This window comes from Diplotaxodon limnothrissa, linkage group LG1 (assembly GCF_057381915.1).
Source record: "Diplotaxodon limnothrissa isolate DT_005_m linkage group LG1, D_limnothrissa_male_GT1.1, whole genome shotgun sequence".
In the NCBI taxonomy this organism is placed as follows: Eukaryota; Metazoa; Chordata; class Actinopteri; order Cichliformes; family Cichlidae; genus Diplotaxodon; species Diplotaxodon limnothrissa.
Genome location: NC_140596.1, coordinates 41,077,772 through 41,091,003, shown reverse-complemented (window position 1 = coordinate 41,091,003; position 13,232 = coordinate 41,077,772). Strand labels below are relative to the sequence as shown.

Sequence of the window (13,232 nt, the reverse complement as noted above, 5' to 3'; positions counted from 1 at the left end):
TAGACGAATAATCCGACCCCCGTTGCCAGGTCTCAGTCAAGAACAGGAAGTCCAGATTTTTAGAAACAATAAAATCGTTAAGCACAAACGATTTATTCGTCAAAGATCGGGCATTAAAGAGCGCCATAGACAGCGGGGTGAAAACATTGTTGTTGGAAGAAGCTAGAGTTTCTCGAATTAAAGGGCGTAAATTCTCGGGATCAGACCCTTCACGTTCATATATTCCACTCACCGAGGGGATGAAAAGCCAGTCGGCAGGAGAGTCTGGATGAACCCTTCTGAGATAACACGGCCTTGGAGAGCCGGGCCCCCTATATCCAAGTAGGGCCTTGGGAGACAGATTCCTCTCCATATAGCTGTCATGTGCGTAGGCAACGGAAAACGCCCGACATCGCTTTCCAATTCGTCCCCGCCGCCAGAGGAGCCTAAGCTTCACCTGGATGCCCGATCTCTTTCCTCTTCTTCTCCGTAGTCTACGGGGAACGCTGAAAGCGCTGGCCGAAGATCCAGTCACAGGCAGAGGGTGGAAGGTACCAAAGGAGTGCGGAGAAAAGTGTGGAGAATGGAAAGTCCCACAAAAGGAAGGAGAAAAAACATCTTTGGCCGTCATTGACGAACGGATGGATAACAGCGTCAGACGATCGTAGACCAAGGCAGCCAGTACATCATTAAAACAGTTAAAAAACAGCAGAGTAGAAAGAAAAAACACGACAATAGAGCGAGACCAACTACACCCGGCAGCGGCGAAGCCAAACACAGGCGCCATCATGCCGGAAGTGTCAAAGAGCTTGGTTTCCCAGATGTACAAATCATGGCAAACCTCCTGGCACTTAACAGCGAACACTATATTATTCTATTTGTGTTGGTGGAACCAATTTTTGGCACAGTGTGTTTTGGGGTTTAAAAGCCATAGTAACTCTGTGTTTAGAAAAAAATGTGTCTCAATTATGGCCTGGCCTGTATTTATAGCGCTTTACTAGTCCCTAAGGACCCCAAAGCGCTTTACATATCCTGTCACACACACATTCACACACTGGTAATGGCAGCTACGGTGTAGCCACAGCCACCCTGGGGCGCACTGACAGAGGCGAGGCTGCCGGACACTGGCGCCACCGGGCCCTCTGACCATCACCAGTAGGCAACGGGTGAAGTGTCTTGCCCAAGGACACAACGACCGAGACTGTCCAAGCCGGGGCTCGAACCGGCAACCTTCTGATTACAAGGCGAACTCCCAACTCTTGAGCCACGATCGCCCCAATTGTTCTGATACTCCTGATACATACGGGATCACTAAGGGTTTTTGCTTAGACGGCAGTTTCACCTTCTTTCCTGGATCGGCTGGAGCTTTTTTAGGTGCCTTGGATGAGTGACAAAACATTTCTTCCACTGAAAACACTACATCCAGATGAACAGAATCAACTTTTTGAAATTTCCTTACCTGGATGCTGGCCTTCCTCGTGAGTTTATCCAACCTCTTCCTCTCAGCTGCAGATAAACTGCTGCTCCAACAAACCACACTGTAAAAAATGACAGATTCCACCACAGAGTCATAGAAGGTCTTTAAAAGCGCTCCCTGGACTCCAAATGACCTCAGCCGCCTCAGCAGGTAGCGTCTGCTCTGACCCTTCCTGTAAAGAGCATCAGTGTTGTGACTCCAGTCCAGTTTATTACTCAGGTGAACACCCAGGTACCTATAAGAGTCCACTATCTCAATGTCCACTCCCTGGATGTTCACATACTGTGGACGTCCTGTGAGGTAGTCCAGTATCCACTGGGACATGTGGTGGTCCACTCCCAATAGCTCCAGCCTGTCTCTCAGAAGTCGTGGCTGGATGGTGTTGAAAGCACTGGAGAAATCAAAGAACATGATCCTCACAGAGCTTCCAGGCTTCTCCAGGTGAGTCAGAGCTCGGTGCAGGAGGTAGATGATGGCGTCCTCCACCCCGATGCCAGGCTGGTAAGCAAACTGCAGCGGATCCAATGAAGACCTCACCAGGGAGCGCAGATGGTTTAGAACCAACCTCTCGAGGGTCTTCATCAGATGCGATGTCAGGGCTACCGGCCTGTAGCTGCTGAGGTCCTTGGGACGGGAGGTCTTTGGTAGCGGTACCACAGGAGGTCTTCCACAGCTGTGGTACTTTCCCCAGTGACAGGCTCAGGTTGAACAGATATCCTAGGATGCCACACAGTTCATCTGCACAGCATCTCAGGAGCCTGGAGCTGACGCCATCTGGACCTGCAGCCTTCTGCACCTTGATCTTGCGAAGCTCATTCCTCACTTGAAGTGCTGAGATAGAAAGAGTGGATTTTGGGGGAGGGGTGTGTATGTTGGAGTCCACAGAAGCCTGGGGTGGGTGTGATGGCTGGGAGCTGAGAGGTGTGAAGTCCTGAGATGAAGGACAGGCGGTCCCTGAAGATGAAGGAGATTGCAGCAGGGGGGACGATGCTGTGGTGGGCGTTTGATCAAACCTATTAAAATATTTATTTAGGTCATTCACCCACCCCAAGTCTCCTGCAGCCTGGGAGGTTGGTTTTTGTCCTGAGATTGTCTTCAGGCTGTTCCAATTTCATCTTCAGAAAATGAACAGCATGCTCTGGTTAGTCACTAGGAGAGTTTTGAAGCAGTTGGCTAAATGTTAGCAGAGTATAAGGCTGTAAACTTAAGAATTCACCCTATAACTTCTATCAGCAACCACATCTTCAGTGAACACTGACCCCGTGCCACTAACAGCCGCACATACATGCCTGTGCCATAACACTCCTCCACCATGTTTGACAGATTTAAATACATTGATGGTAACTATAATATTTGGACTGTGACATAATATAAAGACAGCAACAGCCTTTTTGTCTAATTTCATAATATGTTGAAACAGACGTGTTTAAGTAACAACTGTCATTTTCAGTTGAGTAATGAGTACTGGTTGAACAGCATGCCATATTAGGACAGAATTCAGCTGGCCTTTCTAACTATATAAGCCGAACACTTGTGTTTTCAGCAGGTATTTTCTCAGTCGGCTGCTCTTCTTCAGTAACCAGCCATGATCCTCCAGGCGGCTGTGCTCAGCGTGTTCTTGTGCTTCGCCCACACTTTTGTTATAGAGGTAAGCGTTGTAGTTAAGTATGCAGACGTAGATTTCCTCTCTGATTTGACCAAGATGTTTTATTTTGTTAAAATGGAATACAAGCTTTCTTCAAAACAAAACATAAGAACACAAAGAGAATACTTCTGTTTTCCATTTTATTAATTTATTGTATAAATTGGAATTTGCAATTTTAATCTTCAAGCATTTTTGAACTTGCAAACAAATCAAATACTAGTCCTTATAAACCCTTTTATCTTATTACAGGCACCTTTTAAAAAAAGTGTTGAAAACTCCGGTAAGACTTTGCTATTTTTTACATTTAGCACTTGTATGTCATCACACTATGAGATATGCTCTTATTCATGTTGATTTGTATTCATTTATTTATTTATTATAATTGGTCCATATTGGATTTGCCTGACTCCTTGACATGTCTTTGTGATGTTGTAGCATGTGACCTTGTCCTTATAGAACAGTCAAACATATGTGCTTCATATTGAACAGGAAACAACACTGAGGGTGATGATTTCAGTATCTCGACACTGCTGGAGAAGGCTAATGCTAATCTTGGTATGTTCAACTTCACTTCAGTTCCTATTCATCAGTAGTAAATATACAGCTTTAGTAACAACATCCAGGGGCTAACCTTAAAAACTGAGTTGATGTGTTAATGAAACCATCGAAAGTACACGGAAAATATGTTTTTCTTTCCATACTTTACAGGAAAGAACTTGGATGAACCTCTGGTCATATTTGGAGACATAGCAGTGCCAACAGGTCTACAGAACGCTGATCCGTGTACGGCTCGAGGCTGTTTGTGGCCTAAAAACAATGGCAGAGTTGTTGTACCTTATCTAATCTCCGACCAGTACTGTAAGTCTAGATACATGGAAACATTCCTTTTTATTGAGCTTTCTGCTAATTTTTCAGGTTTAACTGAAAACTATTAGAATGATTTTCTCCGTCTGTAGGGTTTGTTTTGGGGTTTGTTTTTTTTTCCATTAGTGGGCAAAGCTGCTTCCCAAACCTTTTCCCTCTGAGATTCCACATTTTAGTGTCCTCTAAATACAAAGAGAAATCAACGGGTTCTCATCTCAGGGCTTCAAATACAGCTGTTTGGTCAAAAGACTAAACACTAAACAAGTATTTTAATGACATACAGAAAGGTTTTTGTGTACAGAGAATACAAAGAGTTTAAAAATACTACCAAGGAAACTGAAAAGGACAGTTTATTAAAAAAGGAATTAGTCAGTTACACATAAATTTCCTCCGATATATAAAAAAAAACAACCTAAATATACATCAATCTGTATCAGATAGATGTAATATAAAATTATATATAAAGCTTTGCCAAAGCTTAGCATGGAGACTGATACAAGATATTCAGTCGCAATTTTGAAGACCTTAATGTTGCAGATAAAATTTCTGTTTTCTCGGTTCTAATGCCTTTTTCCTTCCATTGTGCTTTTGGCTCAATCCAACCCAAGAGGCGCTCTTTAATTCAAAAGTGCAGGAACTAGTTAGAGGAAACTACAAATAAAATTTACACCTTCTTCCAGTGTCACAATCAAAAAAAATTTATTTATTTTTTTTGGCAAGTTTGACAAGTTTTCTCCAGGGAATTACCTGACAAAGCATCCAGAGTGCCACAGACATTACACTGGGGGTGTCTTGTTATTGAACCTATGATATATCCCAATATAATAACACTCAAAGTTAGTTATAGTTAAGATATGTAGATAAAATGGGACAGACTGGCGACCTGTCCAGGGTGTACCCCGCCTCTCGCCCTATGACAGCTGGGATAGGCTCCAGCGCCCCCCGCGACCCTGAAAAGGATAAGTGGACGCGAATGGATGGATGGATATGTGTTGTATATTAGTCTTTTGACCTGCATTCCTTCACTCACCCCAACCTGTCACGGCGGATGGCGCCCCTCCCTGAGCCACTGTCGCCAGAGTGCTTGCTCAAAGGGGGTCATATGATTGTTGGGTTTTTCTCTGTATGTATTATTGGAGGGTCTACCTTTCAATATAAAGTGCCTTGTTATGCTTTGGTGCTGTATAAATAAAATTGAATTGAATATTAACAAAAAGTATTAAAGTTAACCAAGTAATTTTATTGTCCAAACCTGAGTAGTTTTTGTATATTAACCCTGTCATGCATGAATTATGACAAACTCAATCAGGATTTATTTTCTTAAGTATTTGTATTCATCTTTAGGCATGAAAAGATGAACACAAATAAATCCTGATTGAGTTTGTCATAATTCATGCATGACAGGGTTAAATAATAAAATTACAATGAAACATTTCATACATCTATTGTAACATTAAACGACCAGTGGGTGTGACACATCAGTGTGTAATGGTTTATTTTGCAAGTATACCATCAGCAGTGACACAAATACAAGAACACAGCCTTTAAATAGCTGTAAACTGTAGCAACCACCATGCGTGAAAGGGTTAACATAGGCAAACATTATTCAAAATGGAAGTCAGCAGCAAAAGAAGTCACACCTCTTAAGTGTAAAAGTAGCATCAAAATAAATGCACAAGTCACTATGTGGAAGCGCAAGGTGAAATGACTTACAACTGTCCCAGCCCTCCCATGTCCATATGGAGAGCTCTCTCTTTAAAGCTGGAAAGCTCTTGTGTCCATGGACACAAATCAATAGATTTCTTTGTTTTTGTGCAAAGGAAAAAAGTTACCCAGGTGCTCTCACACAGCTGTAGGGTGAACTGAACTTTTGTGACATTTTAATGCTCAGCCTGGAGTAAGAGACAAACATTGACTGAGTTGTTTGAACCCCCACAGGGATGGAGCATAACTTTAGGAAAATCAACACAAGGAACCTTGATACTCCCTATGACTACAACTCTGTTATGCACTATGGAAGGTAAGATATCAGTTCACTCCCTGAACATGCTTCAAATGTATATTTATTTAAAAATTATGTCATAATAACACAGTTTTATTTGACACAGTTTTATCTGTTTTCAGTCCTTTCATTTTCAAGATTTTAATTTTCTACATCCTGTGTACATGTGTGTTGTAATCAACTTCTCTTACCACACTGGCCATTGAGAAAACCAGTAATTCAAACCAGTATAAAGCTGTGGTAACCAATGAAACAGTTTACACATTGAGTGCTATAACAATAATAATAATAACAATAATAATGATGATAATTTTATTATCAGTAATAATATTGCAGCTGCCTACAACGCACACATTTATAGACAAAAGCCACATTAGCTCGTCACAGAGTGCTAGCTTGCTGCCTAACGAGCAAATGCTACATGATGGACAATAATGGCGTGCAGGACTTTGCCTTTGGGCTCTTTTTGGGCAGATGATAAACCTTGAAACATTTATATCCCATTCTGTTAAATGTTTGAAATGGCAATAAGGACTCTGTTTGGCAGAGTCAATTAGGTAATAATTAGGTAGATAATCCTCTTGACTGACCTTTCCCTGCTGCATTGCTCAAGCTGAAGCCCATATTATAATTTCATGTTTTTAGCCTTCTCTTTGTAGTTGTTATAATGACACTTGTTTGAGACTACAATCACAATTTGCCTTACTACTGTGTGTTTGCACCCCAGGTTTGCCTTCTCAAGAGACAGGGAGCCAACCATCGTTCCCATACCCGATGAGAATGTAGCCATTGGCAGAGCTACAGAGATGAGTGCCAATGACATCCTTCGAGTGAATCGCCTTTATACCTGCAGTATGTACCTCGTTTCTTTTCGTTTCTTTTTCTTTCCTTTTTTATAAAGAAAAAAGGAAGCTGGATTAACAGTTGGAAGGTCAGTGGTTCAGTTCTTGGCTACTCCACTCTAAATTCAATTAGTTTAATTCAATTTTATTTTTATAGCGTCAAATCACAACAACAGTTGCCTCAAAGCACTTTATATTGTAAGGTAAAGACCTCCCTCCTGTCTTATAAACAAGTAAACAGAGGTCATGGCAGCCATCTGCTTCGACCGGATGGAGGTTGCAGGAAGTGAGTTTTAGTTTCTGCAGCACTTGGACAGTATTGGACAGTATTTACATATAAATAGTTATTGCACAGTGGTGGTTTATAGAGGGAATCCTTGGAATGTGGGTGGGACTGTGTTTATCAGTGCATGTGTGAGTTCTCTAAAAACTTTAGATAATATCTTTAAAATGATAGCGGCACAAACGAAAATTTTTGTAGCACAAACCAGCAGAAATGTAGCACAATTGATTGACACCAATTTTGTTTGATTTTGTTTGGAGTGGTTAGCACCAGAGTGTGAACAGACAGGAAGTCAGAACATCCAAGTCTGAGGCTCTCGATTTACTGGTGGATTTATGTCCCTGCTCTCACCTATGGTCACGAGCTTTGGGTAGTGACCGAAAGAATGAGATTGTGGATACAAGCGTCAGAAATGAGCTTCCTCCAAAGGGTGGCTGCCCTCTACCCTAGAGATAGGGTGAGGATTTCAGCCATCCGGGAGGGGTTCAGAGTAGAGCCGCTGCTCCTCCACATCGGACGAAGCCAGTTGAGGTTGTTCGGGCATCTGACAAGGATGCCTCCTGGGTGAGGTGTTCTGGGCATGTCCCACTGGGACAAGCCCTGGAGTAGACCCACTGGTGAGATAATATTACACTTGTAGTCAAGACCGCCTAATCCGAGACCAAGAAATAACCAAGTTAAGATGAGACAAAGACCGAGACAAAAAAAGTCTTTAAACTGCAGCCAGATGCTGTTTCGTTTACGGGTGTCAGGCATATTTATGTGTTTTTGCTTTCACACAGCCCTCCTCACCGCTGTCCACTATCTTACTCACTGAGAGGACAGACGCACGCTCCACGTGACTGTCGCGTCTCTCACCCTCTCTGTTTTTCACATAATGATATTATCCTATATCCTCGCATGTGATTGGCCGCAGTATGGAGGGATTGGAGCATAGCTGAGCCCCTGTGTGAGAGCCGAGCAGCTCTCACACAGGAATTTAAGGAAATTAGGTGAGGGTAGAAATGACTGAAAGATTATCAGGCTCTATTTTGAGTTTTGTTCAAAAAAGAATGACTTCATATAGGAAAAAAAAATCACATATGCAGGACACCTTAAACTATTTTTTTAATTAAGCAGCAAGGCAGAACAAAGTCGGGGCTGCATCAAACTGTCTGTATTTCTTAATTGCAAATGGCACCAAATTGTATTCAAACTGAGCCACACTTATGGAGCTCCACAGTTCTGTTCCTGGTGTTTTGGTTGACATCTCCTGATGTTCCCATGTCACAGAAACAGGCTCTGTGTTTTGCCTTATATGCATCCACAGCTGTGCCACCAGTTTACTCACATGGACTCTACGAACCAATCAGAAGCTTCTTCAGCTCAGAATGGAATCGTCTGCAGTTTTCTTATTAATTAACAATAAACTTAGTGTATATGTACTCCTACATTTGATGAAAGTGATAAAAATAGAAGCTCTGTCTCTCTTTATTCTGACATTTAACTAATTCGAAAGATATTTCAATATTTATTTATCTAAAACAAAAGTTTACTCTAAACTGATGTTTAACAGTAAAAAAAAGTTTTTATGTTTTTTCCATAAAGTGTAAACATCTGGTTTCAACTGTGAATATCCTGCTGTGTATTGAAATCCCTCTTGTTTTGCATAGATATACTGAACAACATCCAAAGCATAATATATAAAATAACATCTACCAGAGTTTTTTCTTTGAAAGAAGCTCCTTATGTCCATTGTTGTGTTCATCAGTACACAACTGAAACCGATTGAGAGGGTTTGTTTAGCCGTGGAGGGAAACAACTGAAAATATGAAATGAAAGCTAAGACTCTAAAAAATCAGCGTTGCTGTTCGGCTTTTTATTTGTCTATTTGTTGATTCACTCGAAGAGCAAGTAACGCAACCAAGTGATCAGTTTGATATCAATCTTTTGTGATACACCGTCATATTTACATTATTAGTTCAGTATGAATGATTTGCTTTGGTACCTGGTCAAACTTAAGCTCTCCTCTGTCTGCAGCAAACTCGCAGGCAGCAGCTTCTCGCTCACATGTGTGCTGTGCTCAGTCGCCTAGTGCCTGAGCTCGGATCATATCAAAATTAGGGGGAATTTACGACGGTGCGCTCTGTGCTTCGTGTAGAGATGGCACGATACCACTTTTTTATGTCCGATACCGATACCGATATCATAAATTTGGATATCTGCCGATACCGATATGAATCCGATATAGTGTTTTTTAATCAACAAAACTGTTTTTTAAAATATCTTGCTGCATTTTGCAAGTCTGCAAGGTCATACTCAAGTTTAAAACAACAACTACACTAAAGCTATTCTGTTATACCTGTATACAAAAAAAATATTTCATAGTTCAGCAATACTGATCAATCTAATAAACTTAGACCTACACCATCCTCCCTATTCTGGTATTTTAAAGAGTACTTAGCGTAAATATTAAGCAACCTAACTAATAGGGTTCCAACTCCCAGCAACAACAAAAATAAATAAATAAAAAATAGGGAACCACCCCTCACGCTCCACCTCATGATGCTTAATCGACGTAATCAACCTTAATTTGATGCAGTGTGAAAAAAAATGCACAGAAATCAATTATTTTTCAAGAAATATTAAATAGATTCAACATCTTTCTTCAACAAAATTGCAGACTGCACAGATGGTACCTTCCCAAAGTAAAAAGTACTATAGCTTACTAGGGTATATATTAGACTTAATAGTCACTATATACAGTAATTGACTTCTATTCATTTTACATCAAATTAAAACTTTGGGTGTCAGATAATTATTTATTAAAAGCTAGACATTTTAAATGAGAATAAGAAAGAAAAGTATGTCTTTGTGCCCCTTTTCCCTGTTCATGCCCTATCGGCCCCCCTGGCTAAACTTTGCTAGATCCGCCCCTGCACAGTTACCAGCCGTCAGCTACATAGAAAAAGATCCTCGAGTAGAAAGTAATATTAAATACATTCTAACAACAGCTGATCAAGCTTAAACGTGCTGCTGTTGTTCAGCCGCTGGTTTCCTCTTTCTGGTGCAAAGTGGGCCAAAAACAAACAAGAGAGACGGACTCGCGACAGAAAAGCCGATCAGCTGATCGTTAAGCAGTTTCATGATTGAAGTAGCAGCCGGAGAGCGAGAGGCAGTCGCTTGTTAAGCTTAACGTGGGAATGCTTTACAAACATTCAGAGATGGACTTACACACTTGCTTTACTTCTCTCGGGGATAACTTTGTCGGAGATGAAATGCCAGGTTGCTAGCGAAGCTCCACATGCTATCCAGACCACCGACAGGTCCGGCATGCCACAGCTGCTCTATCACGTGATGCATACTGCTCCGACGTGCTAACGTTCTGAGGTGAGTTACGGCGTGTTGCAAGTTTTGCGAGGTGCTTTCGTGATATTTAATGGATCGGATTACATTTTTTATTTTTCTCCGATATCCGATCCAGTAATTTAGGTCAGTATCGGACCGATACCGATACGTAATATCGGATCGGTCCATCTCTAGCTTCGTGTGTTGTTTTTGTTTTATACAGTTGTCAGTCAGGCATCTAACTAACAAATTACACTCCAAAAGACCCCATGCTTCTGAAAAAATGACCCGGGCTTAAGCCCAGTAAGCCACCCCCCCGCTCCGCTGATGGTTGACTCCAAATCTCCCGAACACTATGTCGATTTGAGAATGCAAGACCGAAACAGCGAGACCAAGACCGAGACCAAAGTCAGTCGAGACCAAGAGCACGTAAAAGTGGTCTCGAGACCAAGACCAGTCTCGAGACATCCAACTCTAGATAATATCTCTTGGGTGGTATGGGAACTCCTTGGTGTTCCCCTGGACAAGCTGGAGGAGGCAGCTAGGGCAGGGGTGGGCATTCTCAGTCCACGAGGGCCGGTGTCCCTGCAGGTTTTAGATCTCACCTTGGGTCAACACACCTGAATCACATGATTAGTTCGTTACCAGGCCTCTGAAGAACTTCAGGACAGGTTGAGGAGCTAATTTAGCCGTTTAAATCAGCTGTGTTGGTTCGAGGACACATCTAAAACCTGCAGGGACACCGGCCCTCGAAGCCTGGAGTTGCCCACCCCTGAGCTAGGGAGAGGGAGGTCTGGGCTTTTCTGCTTAGGTTGCTACCCGGCCCCAGAGAATCTGAAGAAAATGGATGGATGTATAGATGTTCCAGGTGTGTCGCCATGTGGGGAAAAATGCTTCAACACATGGTTGGGTTGGTAGTGTACCGGGGGCTTCTATTTAGGACTACGCTTCCTCCTCACCATCACTCAGCAATCATGTTTTCCCAACTGCTCGGGAAAATCCGATGGAAGAGAACTGACGGGGCCTCCGGAGCTACAAACAAGCTACATTTATAACAAGTATAGTTATTAGTAAAGTAGGCCAAGGGGTAACTAAACATCTGAGCAGGAAAGAGTAGGAGAGACAGGTGAAGAGCTAATGCTAAGCTAGCGAATCCCTAAAGACACAGTGACTGAACACTGTAAATATAATTAGTGGGTGATTCAACAGAGTGTGCTTTGGATAAAGCGCAGGAAGATTACACTATGAAATAAGACGTTATCTATAAGTTTTTAATTAAATTGGCTACACAGATAAGCAATGCAAAAATACCACTGTAAGATAGAACAGGAAGTGATACTCCAGACTGAGACAACACCAAGAAGTATTTTGAAATGACCTTGAGCAAGATACTGAACTCTGAGTCGCTATTGATAAATTTGTGCAAATGTGTGTCTGGTACTTAAGTATAAGAAAGAGCATTTACATGAATGTTTGTGCGACTGGCTAATAAGAATTTTGAGTGCTCAATTAGAGCACAAAAACACTGTATAAGTGCCAGTCTACTTGCCGTTTTTCTGCACCACCTTTAGTTTCCAAACCTACTACTGCACCCATTTGTGCTTAAAGGTTGAGAGGTTTTCAAAATTCAAACAAAATGTAACTGTACTATGAAGCTGTCTCCTCCTCAAATAATAATTATATAAATAGAAAAAGTTGGGACAAGCACAAAAACCTGGAATCCTGTTAACAAACAAGCAGAAAAACCAACGTCACTGGGGTAAAACGTGTTTGAAGATCAAATATGTACACAAAACTGACATTGGGTGATGCAAAATGGAGGGAAGAGGAAGCAATTTCTGTTTGGTATTATTGTCTATAGATAATAATATGCTTCAGAATATCATAACCATGAGAGCATGCTTATTTAATTATCTGCTTTGTGTGCTGAAGACCTTAAATTCTTTCAACCTATCTGCTCAGCCCCCGGCTTACTTTTCTACCTCCACTAGTTTCACAGAACAATCATGGAGACTAGTAAACACCAACATAGATATAGTACATCAAACTGTTCATCAAACTCAGATGTTCATGTGGTGTCTTAAAGAAATGCAGCAGCGTTTAAAGATTTCTCTCTGTTTGTTGTTTGACAGGCTCAAATGTGCCCATACCTGTGCAAAGGAACAAGTTGTTCTAGAAAAAGTAAGTAAATAAGCTCGGATGTTTTCGAATTTTGTTTACTTCATTATAATAGAAAATCATGTTCCTATACATTTATTTTACCAATTAAAGCTTTGTCAGGATAACTTTAGTGGAAACATTTGGTTTAAAACAAAAAACAATGAAATGTCATATATTTTAATTGATCAGGGTCAGAAGCATGTAGCTGGGATGAGTGAAAGGCATATAAACCAGAACACCAGACGAACACATCTCCTCAATTTACAGCCTGTGTTTGTGATTTTTTTGTGCAGATACTACATATGTGTAACATCTTCTTTCTGTTTCCACAGACAACCAAGAGATGGGAGAGATTGATGCAGCTTGAATTTTATGCTTTTCAAATTTGCCTGAAATAGCTTTGTTTAAAATGAGAAATGAAAATGTATCATTGTCTATACTTTTCACCTGTCCGTTGACTTAATCCCAATCACGCTTGTGTAATTGCTAGTCAGCTGTATGAAATACTAAAAAATGAACAAAAATAAACATTCATTTTCATTTCTAGTAAGTTTGTTTCTTTATTCCACAAATCCTACAAGTCTACAGGTCAAAAATACACATTTAACAAGTAAAGATATGAACTCAGTCTTGTACTAGTATTTTCCTGACAA

General features: G+C 41.2%; 1 protein-coding gene across 1 annotated transcript; it reads left to right on the top strand.

The window, feature by feature from the left end:
* The first annotated feature begins 3,041 nt into the window (after positions 1–3,041).
* On the top strand, positions 3,042–12,969 carry LOC146640219 (high choriolytic enzyme 1-like). The gene is made up of 8 exons (XM_085352067.1): positions 3,042–3,104; positions 3,351–3,381; positions 3,591–3,656; positions 3,810–3,959; positions 5,904–5,985; positions 6,695–6,819; positions 12,552–12,600; positions 12,912–12,969. Exons 1-7 carry the CDS (start codon positions 3,042–3,044, stop codon positions 12,593–12,595), a joined length of 561 nt encoding a protein of 186 aa, XP_085208193.1. The 3' UTR covers positions 12,596–12,600; positions 12,912–12,969.
* The last annotated feature ends 263 nt before the right edge of the window (positions 12,970–13,232 follow it).